Source organism: Chinchilla lanigera, unplaced genomic scaffold, assembly GCF_000276665.1.
Source record: "Chinchilla lanigera isolate Chin_1 unplaced genomic scaffold, ChiLan1.0 scaffold00038, whole genome shotgun sequence".
NCBI lineage: Eukaryota > Metazoa > Chordata > Mammalia > Rodentia > Chinchillidae > Chinchilla > Chinchilla lanigera.
Genome location: NW_004955439.1, coordinates 473,464 through 488,279, shown reverse-complemented (window position 1 = coordinate 488,279; position 14,816 = coordinate 473,464). Strand labels below are relative to the sequence as shown.

The window sequence follows — 14,816 nt, the reverse complement described above, 5'->3', positions numbered from 1 at the left end:
AAAAAAAAAAATCAAAATGGAAAATATTTAAGAGTGAAAAGGAGTGCTATCAACCTTCTGTCCATGATGACCTGCAAGATCCCACACTGTCTCCTCACAAGCCTGAAAACACGGTCACTTGACTTTTGAAAGATCAGGAAAATAAACTTGGATTGACAGGGTTTTTCAGAAACTCACTGGGTCATATCTAACAACTACTTTTGTTTGGAGACAGGCGCTCACTGAGTAGTCCAGACTGGCCTTGCACTTGGGATCCTCTCCTCAGACTCCTGAATGCTGGGATTACTGGTGTGCACCCTCTAGTACTGTTTATAGAGCAAATAACTTCTGTTAGTGCTTTGCACACATTATCATTTTATCACTGCCAGTACTACTGTGGGTTAGTCACACATTTATTCACTCAGTCAAGAATGATTATGCTTGTCTTTCAAATAAGAGAACAACCTCTAACTTGGCCCTATGCCCTCCTACACCCTGTGGCAGATGCAGTCATTAGAGGGCCTGGTGTAGCTGTCAAGGCCAGGGTGGAAGAATCCAAGTTGTTCCTCTTCAAAGGAAAAGTACTTATAAACAGTGAGGGAAAGTGAGGCTTTAGTGGCTCTAAGACCTGTTGTGGAGGACAGCAGAGGGACAGGAAGTATGGGGGATTTTTAACGAATTTGAGTTTCTGCTTTTCTCAGGTCTATGGAGCAGGGTGCAATTCTCTCTCCTAAAAAGGTCAAACTAATTTGGAGAGAGCTGACAGGATTGTGTAGAACCATCTCCCCCTTCCTCGAGAACAAGGAATGCGCACAGATCTGCCAGATCACAGCCTGTCTCTCTGGGTCTGGCGTTGAGCACACACAGCAGAGAGCAATGGCCCTTGCTGGGTGGTATGGGGCAGGATGCTCCTTTAGGTATAAAGTGCCCGTTCAGCTTCTATCACATGTATATGTGTGTGTCTGTATTCGTGGCATTGTGGATCGAACCTGTGGAGCACTGAGCTACACTCTCAACCTGGTTTTGTTTTGTTAATTTTGACACAGGGCCTGGCCTCACTAAGCTTCCCGGGCTGGTCTAGAACTTGCAGTCCTGCTGCCTCAGCCTTCTGAGTAGCTGAGATTACAGACACGTGCCTGTAATGCAGGAAAGGAAATTTAGCTGACATTTACTCATTTACCAGTACTGTAAACTTATTAGCATAACCACATCTGGTTAAGAAAGTACTCAAAAATATCACACTTTTTTTCATTTTGAGTCCTAGAGGATAAAAACCAACCAAGTGCTTTAGACAGAGTCCCATAAAATCAGGTTTTACTATAGCCCAACCTCCTACCGTAACCTTTCAAATCATCCTTCGGAGAGGCTCAGAAAAATAACGCCATGTTTCCTGAAACAACGGCCTTTAATACATCTTTGCTATCTGCATACACAAGAAAGTGCATACACATTCAGAGATGTCCAACAGACATGATCAGAAAGGAAGTATCTCTGTCTCCTCTGAGCAAAGTGAATGGAGCAGCTCTCTGAAGAGATGGCCACGTGGGCTGGAGGAGACGTATGGCCTCTGTGTTCATGCCTCCTCACGGGTGCGCTGTTACAGGGATCCGCACATAGGCTGACTGCTCACTCCCCCACACTGTCTCCTGGAGGGCCGGGACTGTGTCTTTCAATAACATACCCCTGGGGACTCCATGGTGCTAACCCTACATGAGTGAGCGAGTGAGTTATCAGAACATACAGAAACTAACTGCCCAGGAAAGAATGGTAGAAATTGGAAATAATGGTGAATGCGAAGAGCAAGAGAAAAACGCTACAAACACATTAGCTATATTAAATTCTCACGGTAAAATAAAGAGGTAGAACTTCTGCAGAGGTGCTCCCTGGAGCGTAAGGAACAAAAGTCCACTCCAATGAGCTCAGATCACGTTGTCCGTTCCCACAGCCCCGCGCATACTCCCGGGCACAGAAAAGTCTGCTCAGTAAATATTAGGTGGTGGCTGGGAGTTAGGTGGGTAGACGGATGGGTAAACGAATGAATGAACAGGTAAGCTGACTACAGAGGGAAATCTCGGCCTGCTGATTAGAACTACACTGAAACTGCACATCATTTTCCACCAACAGCTGGTCAAGCAACACTTACAACAATACTTGCTATTGTCTTCCTTCTCTGTGACAGGCCAGATTTATCAAGACGTTTTCCACATGAAAAAAAAAAAAATCTCCAAGATGAAGGTTAACAGACAATGTTTTCCATGAGATTAGACGTGGTTATTTCCATCTTTATTCTCACTGATGCACTGTTCTTGAGTGACTCTGGCCTTCCATGCAGCATGAAGTGGCTTTTGGAGTCTTCAGCTTGCTTTCCTTTTGTCTGACTGTCTCTCATCCCTCCCAAGAAGCACAGCGGGATCCCTGGGGAAACTGGCTGTCTGTTCAATTGTTTGTATTATGTTTACACTGTTTGCTTCTTTGTAGCACGGAGTGGAACAGATCATGAATCACAGGTTATTAAACAAAATTACTGTGTAGGTGTACAACCATTTCAGGGAACAGGGAACAAAAACACGATTCTTCGGGAGCTCTGCTGTGTGTAAAGATTTCTTTAAGTGGTTTTTTGAAAAAGTCACAAAAGAGATATGCAAGAATGCTGGGCTTGCAGCAAAAGCTGGAATAACCACACGTGCACAGCCATAATTTTGAACAGTAATAAAATTATTACCTCTTACACATTGCTTGACAGGAAACAAATGTACCCACACAAACCACCTCAATGGTGGGTATGTCTCAACTATCAAAATGATTCTGAGAAGCAAGCAGGCTATATGACTGAATCTCCATTTTAAAGAGAGAAAACCAAGGCTTTAAGAGGTTCTCAGACCACACAAAGAAAGTATGAGCGTGCTTCACAGTGGGACTCGAAGCTCTCCCAAACTCTAGTGTTACTTTATCATTTATCAGCATGCTCCAGGCTTTTGAAGAATCTTTACTTTCCAAAAGTGAATGCCATGCATCGTACCTGGTTTACTTCCTGAGTGGCTGCTGTTCTGTCCCGAAATTGTCGCGGCAGGGCGGTTGGGGGCAGTTTTCTTATCTTGCACTTTATAGCTGTCAGGCGCTATAAAACGAGACAAAAGAGAAAAGACACATTTAGTTTGTTAGTGTTTATACAGAAAACATTCATCCATTCAAGATTTTCTCTTAACTTTTTTTTTTATCAGATACAAGGCTAAACTAAATTCAGGAAATGAAAAGGTGAAGCAGCTACAACCTCCATCTGCAAGAAGGGTACAGTTTAGTGAGAAGGACACATACAAAAACCAACCACCTTAGCTTGGGTGACCAGTCCTGGGCTAGTGGCCCATTCCAGGGTCTGTGAAGTGCGCCTTCCCAGCTGTCCCAGCTGCACAGAGAGCAGTCATGTGGAAACAGGATGGGAAACTAAAGTCTTTGATCTTAGTGCTTAGGAAATTCATGCTCTAGGAACTGAAAAGCTCCAATATACTACGTACATCACCAGAGGGCAAGCGGGAGATACTATTTACTAGGATTTTGAAAAAGTCTTTTGCCAAAGTTTAACAACAAAGATTAATGAAGACACAAAGGAAAATGTATTCCAGGAGAGGAACAGAAGGCAACAATAACAGCACTTCTCTGGTTATGAGACCTACAGGGTCCTCCAGGTTTGGATAAATTACACAAAATATTTTATTTAACATGTTCAGAGGCTTTTTTGAATACTGAGGGATTGACTAGAGAGCATTACCAATGACCCTAGCCCTTTTATATATATATATATTTTTTTTGTTGTTGTTGTTTTTGTTTTTGTTTTGTTTTTTGTTTTAAAACAGGAGCTTGCTAAGTTGCCCAAGCTGGGCTCAAACTTGTGATCCCCCTGCCTCAACCTCTCTGAGTGTGGGGATTACAAGTACACACCTTAATATCTGGCGTCAATCAGCGGTTTCTAACAGGACTTTGGCACTTTGAGGAAAATTAACCTTCCATTCTCCCATTGCAACAGGGTTGTGTTATATGTGCATAGGCGGGCTCAGGGAAGGGGACAAATCAAGATGAATGAGCGAACCGGGATAGGCCCTGAGGCTGGTCCAGGTGGTAACTTGCAGGTAAGTCCTGCTCTGCAATGCCACCGTCAGTAAGTGCCCTCATCCCACCTGCCAGAACCTCTGGTCAGTTGTCACCACAGATGGGGTAAGCTCAGACCTGTCGGGCGTGGCTCATAGTCTTGCGACATTAGAGACAGCGCTCAAAAGACTAAAACTTCACTACAGCTGGAACCTCTGTTGCTCACTGTGGTAGAGACAGCTTTCTCCTTATTTCACAAGCTAATCTTTTAAAAACTACTCATAAAGAAGTGGACACTTACCAAAGATAACCAGAAAGAAGCAGTGCCACTGGGATTTGATTACAATTTTCTTATTTTATGATCACCTGTAGCCTAAGCTCTAAGGCTTTAATTAGCTCAGCTATTTAGGAATATTCTACTTATTCTTTCTAGGTAAGTGAAACATAATTAGCTCTACTGGTATAGAATATATTTCAGATGTTTTCATTACTTTCTTGTCTGGCTGTAATCCACAGCATTTAATTCTTCTCTGATGAGTGACGCCTTAGTACCCCAGGTCCTTGCAACATACATCAACCCTAACAGAATACTATACAACAACCAGGCCATGAATGACAAACAAGACCCCAACACATGTTCAGTAGGAGTCACTAATGTGAATAAGCCCCAATAAAAGTTTCCTCTTGGGTGGGTGGGGGATTTCATTGTAATTTACTTTATTCTCCTGCAATTCAAATGTCAAAAATAAGTTTCAATTACACTGGAGGTCTGGTTACTTGCACTTATCTACATTTGACTCGAACTTGAGCCATTTGAACTGCACTTCAGACATCTGCCTGCCTGCCTGCCTGGGGGTTGGGAATTCATTTCCAATCCAGGAGACCTCTGAAGTCATACTCATCACAAAACAAATTTAAAATCCATCTGAGGAAATTTTCTATGATCATGTACAACTGATAGGTTACATTTAGCAAAATACAAACAATTTTATTTTAAAGATTTTTAGGCTGTTTAGTCCAAGAATAGGCACTGCTAGTCTATAGCCATTGAGCTAAATGTATTGCTAACATTTTCATGCTTCTATTATCATTCTCTCTTCTGTCACTGTAAGGGTGTATGTTCCTTCAATTTTTTCTTTGGTTCATGGTGAAAGCAAAAGAGAGAGACTAGATTCAAATCTTAGCCCCGACTTATTGCTAAGTGATCGCAAAGTCACCTGACTTCTCTAAGTGGTAATCTGAGGTAATACTGTCCGAATCACGGCGTGGTTGGGTTGGTTAGTTGAGAAGACGTGTGTTAAGAATCTACTACAGAGGCTGGCACGCAGGAGATGTTTTAAGGTCCCCTTTCTCCCAGCTTTCTTGGTCTTCCAGAATCCTAGGCATTGCATACTCAGCATCTGGGAGAGTTCGTCGTGGGTTTTAGAGCTAGGGAATCTGGCTGTGCCACTTATGAGCTGTGAATCCTAAGCACATAGCTAAGTCTTAATTTCCCCCTCCGGAAAGGGGGAACAGTGCTCAGAGTTGTGACAGTTAAGTGAGATAATCTAACGAAGGGCAGCTCAGTGCAAGAATCAGTATGCTGCACAGAGTCTTTCTGGCTCATTCCTACCCCTTCCCCCTCCCCCAAACTGGCTTCTCTTTCCTCAGACAGCCCAAGGGAAAGCAAACCTATGTTAACTTGGTGTCAGTGGTCCTGAAGGGCAAATGACCAGTGTGGTAGGAATTCAGCCGCTGGCTTCAGAGAGTTTCAGCTCAGCTATAATTGTGCCCTTTTCCTCAAGTGTAATAATGGGAAAATAACTTGAGGTCATCCACACTGCTCCAGCCCGGCCCCAATACCGGGGACTGAATTCAGGGCCTTCACACTGAGCCACATCCCCAGTCCTTTATTTTTTATGTTGAGGCAGGGTTTTGCTAAGTTTCTAAGTTGTTCAGGCTAGGCCTCAGGGTCCCCGAGTGCTGGTATATTACAGTCCTACACCACATGTCAGGTTTTGTTTTGCTTTTAAACTACAGGAAACTTTACTACTTAACACTCCAATGTAAACAAATTTACTCATCTTCAGATTTCCAAATTTAAAAACCTAGAAATTGTAGATACTTAGCAGATAGGACTGCATATAACATTTTTAGATTTACAATTTAAACAATACCATTTTAAGTGACTTTCCAGTATTTTTTTTTTAGGTTTTTTGACATTGTGTTGGTGGCATATAGTCTGAGCTGGTTTTGAACCCATGAATCTCCTCCCTGCCTCAGCCTCCTGGAGGGCCAGGATTACAGGTGTGTGCCATCAGGCCTGGCCCAATATTTTAAATTTGAATTTTCTTTAAATTTTTTTAAATAGAAAGCTAAGCCATATACCATGATGCTTAGTAAGTCTTTGCTAGCCTTATAAAACCTTTACAGATCTTCCTGCTTGCTTGAAAGCTTTATTCCATTAATGTCCCATGTGAGAGCGCTGGGAGAATGACAAGGGGAAGGAGAAGGACAAGCACCCTTGTGGCCTGGAACTGCCTCTCTCTGATGCACTTAGAGGAGCACAGAGGCCCAGCAGCACAGCCCTCACCCAGCAAAACCCGCGAGGCTCCAGGAAGTGTGGCACACGCAGCTCTGCATCGCACTTCCCCTAGGATTCCGGCGTCCCCTCTGATGTCCTCCTGAAACGTCCTGGGGTCTCATGGATTTGTTTCTACTTTTGAATATTTGATCCAAGTGAAGGGTTTGCTTTCAACCGGTAAAAATCACTGGTCCAACAAATGACTCATTTTGTTGTCCGAAATGCTTGCTTTGAGGTGTAACTACAGTGGGGGATCATCCTGAGTTTAAAGCTCATGAATCAAATCTCATGAATTTGATATCCACGAGGAGGATGTATTCCAACTGGTATTTCTGATAAAGTACGGAACGTGCGCTGAGAAGCAGTGTTTAGAACCCAACTCCCAGCTCTGAATAGCATTTCTCTGTTAATTGTTCAACTGGACTTTATGACACAGCCCTGGAAGAATAACCTAGAACACAGGACTAGAGGTTGGACCACACAACATCTTTTTGTAGTAAAAGAAATACCTGCATATTAACAGTTCTGGGTGTTTAGTCTAATGGTTTCAATTTATCTGTGCAGAAAAAAGTTAACACAACAGGCCTGAGGCTATTCTCATATATATTTCTTCTATATATGTGTATGTATTCATTCTTTAAATGTATTTAAATATACCTGCTAAGAATATTCATATTTCAATCATAAATATTAAATATTTCATCCAATGTTATTTATGGAATTTCCAATAGAATAAGAAGGAAATAAAGCAATTTTATGATTCCTAATGACCTTTCTTATTATCCAGAGAGAGAGAAAAAGAGAGAGAGAGAGAGAGAGAGAGAGAGAGAGAGAGAATATGAATCAGGGGACCATGTGGCCAGAACAGTAGGTTTAGGAAGAAAAACAGCTGAAAATATGAGAGACGCTGTCTAAGGTGGACGTCTTCCAGACGTAAGAGTTTAGTCTTTGTCATAGGAGCACTGGGAGGTCACTGATCAAGGCACACAGAGGGGACATCTAGCAGCGAACTGCTTTAGCTGTAGTGCTTTCTACATAAGTGAATAGTGAAGTTAACAGAGTGTGCTGGAAATGCACTTAGAAAGTCTGTCATCTGAAAGAAAATACAAGGGAATCAGCTACGAGGAGACATCTTAGGAAGTCTGCTCTTTTTGTGACTCAGTAACTACTCAGATTTCTCCATCTGCCTGTGTGACCCACAAAGAGCTAACTACGTGACCATGTAGGGGAGAAAAGTGACATCAATATATGTAGTGCAACTTTGCCTCCAGCTAAGAAATGAAAGGAGGGTAAAGGAACAGTCAGCACAGCTACCCTAGAAGGAGCCTAGGACAGCTCCTGTGCCACCGACAGGGACACTTGGTCCACACAGGGTCTCCTCTGCTGCAGATCCTGTCAACTCCTCTCATGAAGTGGGACTCTGGATGCAAACTGCAGAGAGGAACAGCAGCAGGTAGGATAAGGAAATGTGCCCGGGCAGACTGGCATCATTTTGGTCATTCTGCAGGCAGGCCAAGAAGATAAAACCAAGGAAGGAGGTGACTGGGCCATCACAGGGTAATTCAAATACCACAGCTGCTAAAAACAGGGCAGAGTACAATTTGCCCTTCCACACTAGGATACATCTACTCTTCAGTATGGGAGAATATCAAGCCACATTTATTCTAATGTTTTGACACAGCAGTAAAAATGAGGAACTATTTATACAATACTCTATCGCTCACTTCTTGTCAGAAAAGCAAATGCAAGTGAATAGAACCGTTTGATAATAATGTATATTTGCATCATACACAGCACTCTCCTCATTCTGCAGACAGAAACAACTCCATTAAGATTTTCTTTGCATTTCATGTGCTCCTATAGAAGACAAAGTTATGACTTTCTGGCTAGAGTAGACCACATTGCAAGAATGTGTGAGGTTTTAGAACCTGGGGCGATTTCATTCAGAAAGAACAACAGTGACTAAAAGTCACTTTTTGATCTCACCATCATTTCACAGTGGTGAAGAAAAGGTAGAAATTGCTGCCAGTGATGGAGAATGATGTTTATCCAAAGGGGATAATTTATTCAGAACTGACAGGGCATAAACCCAACACAAAGACACTGATTACACAAATACAATCCCAGCATTGTACTCAGTTATGTGATATTCAGGGACACAATAACCAGAAACATCACCCCTTATTTTCAAAACTGATGCTAATGTGCAAAGAATGAAACAGAAACATGTAGTTTTTATTAATAATTTAAAAATGTATCAACTTCCAAAAAGAAGTTGGGGCAATAGTAATGAATTATTTGTATATGAGATCAGAAAAATATCAACATAACCATAGCTTCTCTTACAAAAATCCACTTGCCTGCCAACTTACACATGATAGCAAAAATACACATACCACTGAAATAATAGCAAAGGAAAATTCTATTAAAACTAGCTATCAAGAATAGTCATAAGAGATAAGGGGTGGGCTACTTGTTTGTGTTCAAAGAGCTGACGTCTAGTCACAGCCATCATATTCTGGTATCTTTTTGTTGTTGTTGTTTGTTTTCTGGTACCGGGAATCGAACTCACGACCTCGCGCTTGCCAGGCAGGCACTGTGCTGCTGAGCTAAATCCTCAGCCCCCACAGCCATCATATTCTGGTCTATGAAAAGGTCTCCAAGTAAATGGGACAAAAGCTTAGTGTTTGACATCTGGCCAGTGCAGGTCTACGACAATTCTCGCTTTTTGCCAGAGCAAGTCGAAGACAGAGGCAGGACTAAGACTATACCTTTCACCCTTATGATCTCCACATCTCCGTGTTCAGCACACTGTCTGGGACCTGCGTGCCATGCAATCAAAGCTTGAAGAAGGAACGGGCAGAGGAGCAGAGAGTAGGTTGTGTGCTCTGTGTCAAACAGCGGCAAAAGCCCAGAAATAAAAAGTGCTACTAACACGATGAGAAGAAAAGCAAGAATACTTTTTTGGCGGGTAGTGGCGGTGGGGACAGAACTGAAGACCTCACACACTGTAGACAAGCGCTCTACCGACTGAGCTGCACTCTGTCCCCCCACTTCCTTGTTTTTTGACGGCTGCTAAGACTAGGGAGAAAGTAATGATGGGCTGTTGGATCAAGGTCACATCCATCTCATGGCAGGAAAGACAGAATGTATGTTATTCTAGGATGGCTTCAACATTGAGTCAGGCAAGACTCACAACCAAATGGCTGTTTGCACAGCCACAAAACAGAAAGTCTGCCTCGTGTCTCTTACAATGAGCGCTCAGGAGTCCCAGCCCAAGAGACTGTTGCCTGCATTGTGTGGGAAGCACGCGGCATCACAGCCTCGGCTGGTGGCCTCAGAAAGGCCGCAGGACAAGCACTCCAGCTTGAGAGATGGCGATGTCCCAAGGTTTGTCGAAGCAACACATTAAAGTTGTCTTCAGCATCTATTTTTTTCAAACAGCTCAAAAAACATCCAGCCTTGAGGAAAAGCATATTTTAGAAAAGTACTGCTAATGCTTTACATATTTTGTAGGCTCTGTGGGGAAACTGACTACCAAGCCATTTTGTTTGCTACTCAAAGCTCCTTCTTGATTCATCTCATACCCTCTGATGGACACAGCCAAAAGGATTAAACACTACACTTTCACTTCAACAAAAGTGGCTTTTATCTTATAAATAAATGTAAAACTTTTCCTTCAGCAAGATGGAAGCCTAGACATAAAACTTTAAATGCTGTATTTTCCACCTGCATTAAAAAGCAAGCTTTTCATGTCCATGCGTGACTTACTCTCCTGGTGACTTCCGTCAGTCAGGATACTAGCTGCTGTACAAATGATCCCTGCAACACGAGAGGAGAAAAGTTCATGACTAAGCAAAGTACAGGGCAAAAACTAACAAGGCGAAGAAGGTCCAACCATTTGAAAGTTTCCCAGCTACCCTGAGAAATGGTAAATCAGAGATGGCAGTTACCCATTTAAATTTTAACAGCTAGATACAGAGTTTATCAAAGTAGACCTGATTTAATTAAATGCAATGTGTAATTAGAAGAAACTATTTAAATAACTTGGAAAAGAAAAATAATTAGAACACAATGTTATTATACTTTGCTTAATTAAAGTAAGCAAGTGAAAGAGGTTGTTTTTACTTTAACAGGAATAATGATTTATTTCAAGGACAACCAACACGGCTAATGCTAGTGTTGTACAAAATGATTACTACTGGCTATAAAATAGAAAAGCTTTCATATTCAATATAAAATACAGTGATCAAAGTAGAAAATGTATACTTTACCAAATAAATAATAGACCCAGTTTAAAATATCAGTTTTGCAAAGAAATGTCATTTTAATCCTATGAGTACTAGTTGAATTTAATCAGTTAAACAAATACATATACACACTCGTACAATAATTAATCATTCCTCCTTTGTGGAAACTAAGGAAGCATTTCATATCTTCATATGTAAACAACATAAAATTCAGTAAGAATGAGCGGCAGGTATTAAAGGGGAGGGGAGGGGGCAAAAAGGAAGAGAAGGCCATGGACAATGGCACACCCCTGTAATCCCAGCACTCTGACAGGCTGGGGCAAGAGGACTGCAAGTCCAAGTCCAGTATGGGCAACTTAGTGAGAACCTGTCCCAAAATTTAAAAAAAAAAATACATAGTTTTAAAAAGGGTTGGGGATATAGCTCAGTGAAAAGGCCCCGGGTTTGACCTCCAGCATGGTTTATTTTGAGAAGTGCACACACACACACACACACACACACACACGTACATACCCTACATATTTGTTATAATTTATACCTAGATGTCCCCCAAGAGCTCCATGTGCTCAGAGGAGGGACTTCGGGAAGGTGATAGACCATGGGGCGCTTAGCTGTTGCCAGGAGGTGGGTCTGGACAGAAGACGTGTATAACCCCTCCCGTTTCCACGATGTGAGCAGCTTTCCCTTCCACCGTGCTACCAACCCTGCAAGGATTGCAACTTCTACAACATGAGCCGAAATAAACCTTGTCTCCTCTAAGTTGAGGGGTTGGGCATTTTGTCCCTGGTAAGCTAAGGAACTAGGACAACATTCTACCTTCTGCCAGAAGGTGGAAAGCACAGCAGGTGCTGACTCACCTCTTTAAAGCAATCAGCTTTCATTTTCAAACAGTGGGAGGAGCAAAGATAGGAACAAAACATGAGTGAAAATGCCATATCAAGGTTTAGGTGACATGTTTGCGATAGAAACCAGCTCCTCGTTTCCATACCTCATCTCCGCCTAGAATATCTCTTGATAATTCCTGAGCCACAGGTTCTCTTTTTCAACTAGCAAGTATTCTGATGGCCTAGAAATTACTTCCACAAATTCACAGAGTAGCTATAGGACTGAATTAACTTCTCTGTCCGCTATTCCGCAAATATATCTGTAATAAAAAAGAAATGAAAGCAGAGTAGGTGTGGTGGTGCATGCCTATAATCCCAGGCATGTGTGCTGGCCTAGCCTGCCCTGGGCAGGAGGTAAAAGAACAGCAGAAAAGGAGGGGGATACAAAAATAATTTGTCCATGGATTTGGCTTAATTTTATTTTTTGTGGTACTGGGGATTGACCTCAGGGCACCCACATGCTAGACAAGTGCTTTAACACTGAGCCACATCCTCAGACAAGTAGTTTTATTTTTTAAAATAGCATTTATTAGCTTTTCTATCCCATAGGAAGAATATGAAGACAAAATTTAAAAGGCTCATAATCCCATCATCCAGATAACCCACTTACTCCTTTTATCCTAAAAGAGAAATGCCTCACATGGTAAAGACATTCAAATCGCATGAAAAGCTACAAAATGAAAGAGAAAACTCTCTCCCTCGTCCTTTCTTCTGTATACAAATATGCACTTGCTTTGTATTTATTCAGAGGATCAGGCCATTTACGCTCCTACCTCTTCTCATTTGGCAATCTGTCTTTCACAGCCCACTTCTCAACTTCCTTCTAATTTAACTGCACCTCACTCCATCCTTTCCAGAGTGTGGTAACTGTCTTCTCTTCAAGTCCTCTAAGTCTTTGCTCATGGGTGAGACCAGGGCCTGGCTATTTACCGTCCTACATCAGCGCCTGCACCTGAGCCCTTCCCCTGAGTTAATGCACTGCTCTGTCATCTGCGGCCTCTCTGCTTCCACACACTGGGGCTCTACTGAAGAAGGCCAACACTCCCAAGAAAGGACTGCACAGAAAACTAGGGGGAGGCTGTGCTTCTCTGGTATACAGTCAGCACAAGCAAGAAACCTGCAAGGAGTCACAATCTTAGAACTTTATCCAAGAACCTTCTCCTAGAAGCGGGGAAAGGCGGGGCTTGCGCCATCTGGATACATTTATATTCCTTCCCTGCTCAGTTTTACAGCCCAATCCTGTGCTGGTTCAGGGTGTGGCTTTGGCCAGCTCTGACAGCCTGGAACCGAACTGCTTCCCTGGCACCTTCTCTGGGTCAGAAATGGAGTCAGGAAGAAAATGGGTAGAAGATGAGTGTTATTATTATGCGTATCCCAAATGCACCAATAAAAATGCAAAAAAAATGCAAAAGAAAAAAAGAAGAATACTTCCTGACTACCTTCGTGATGGCTTCAAAGCCACAATCATGAGGCTGTTAGGCCAAGAAGAGCTGACAGGGACAGGATAAGGAAGCTGCTCCTTTCTCTGATACTAGATGGAGGTGAGACAGTGGTGAAGGTGACTGACCATGCCCATAGCAACAGACAGCCCGACTCCCACCTGCCGGTCACGCACACATGCTGTATTAGAATCCAAACAGCTTGTGACACTCACAGGTATGTGATGTGTATTCCAAAAAAATACTTAAATCAATTATTAGATAATTAAGATGATCATCTGGAGAACAAAGTAACAGGACAAAGCAAGGACTCCGGTAAGCTTAGAGTGATACAGAAAAACTATTAGACCAGGAAAAAAGAACTTAAATCACAAAGCATTCTCCCACCACACAGCGGAAAGAATAAAGGAGATTTAAAGCATGTTCTGGTCTCCTTCATTAATGTCATGTTTCTGTTAGATGTGGTTGTTCTGAGTTGTTTAATTTATTTGATTTGTCACATTCAATACCTCCCCAATTAGGTTATCTCAAATTTTGCAACTTATTGACTTTCTAAATGTAATAACAAACAAGAACAAAACAAAGGAAAAGATTCCAATCTGAAAAACACAAGAGCACTATGCAAGTTCTGGCAACTCTCAAAAGGACAAAGCTGACTACGGCAGAAGGGACAGCTCCTTCCACGGCTGACTGAATGCTCCACAAATGTGCACCGTGGCTACAGGCTGTACAGACCGCTGCTCGTATGCTTACTGTCCAACAAGTACATCCATTTAAGGAGTGCTACCTCCACTCACACAAGAGAATCCCACGACAACTCTACACCTGCCTAAGCTGTAGATCCTTTGGGGTCAGGAAGAGCTAAGCCCAAACTAAACGGATCGTAAGATCAGGTCATCTAAATCTAGCACGCATTCTATGTGACCATTTCTCACTTTACAAAACCCATTTAGGGGTTGATAGATACAGTAGTTAGTAGAAGCCAGAAGAAGGGTGAGGCAGACTAAGAGGGTATTCCGGAGAGCTCCTCCCAGGAGTACAAGGACACTAAGAATGATGAAGTGGAGGGGGGAGGAATGACCTGCTTCCATTTCATCCCACAAAGCAGTGCACTGGCCAAGAGGCCCACTGTCTTTCTTACTTCCCTTGATGCTGGAATACGCACAATTTAAGGGAGGAGAGGTTCACGATGGTTCATGTTTCAGCCCATGGTCAGCTGTAAGGCAGGATGGCATGGCAGAGGGGTGTGGTGAAGAGCGGCTCACCTGACAGTATCCAGGAAGCAGAGAGATCAAGGGACTAGCTGGGAAGCAGGATACACCCTTCCGGGTCACACCCAAAGTGACCCACCCACTCTTCCCACCGCACCCCACCTCCTAACAGTAAACCAGCTGTAACAACCCATAGTGCAGTCACCTTTCCAAAGCTTCACCTACCATTACATGAGGCCTTGGGGGGACATCTAGATAGAAACCATAGCACCTATCTCTTGTCCTTTTCTTCACTCAACAACTTGCTTCTAGATAAGTAGTCCTAATTTGAAAATTGAAGGGAGTTATCAGAAAGGAAGCTGCCCAAAGCACTTCTGAGCTTTCTAATGAAATGTGAACGAGCTCCC

General features: G+C 42.7%; 1 protein-coding gene across 6 annotated transcripts in view; it reads right to left on the bottom strand.

Moving 5' to 3' along the window:
• The window catches only part of Map7 (microtubule-associated protein 7), a 144,521-nt gene that overhangs the window by 60,453 nt on the left and 69,252 nt on the right, over positions 1 to 14,816 (bottom strand). For 5 of the 6 annotated variants that reach the window (XM_005390468.2, XM_005390465.2, XM_005390469.2 and 2 more), the window contains exon 2: positions 2,999 to 3,097. In XM_005390468.2, the coding sequence (XP_005390525.1) occupies positions 2,999 to 3,097 (99 nt within the window). Of the gene's footprint in view, positions 1 to 2,998; positions 3,098 to 10,396; positions 10,422 to 14,816 lie in introns of those variants that run through there. The other variant, XM_013517379.1, reaches the window with a different exon arrangement.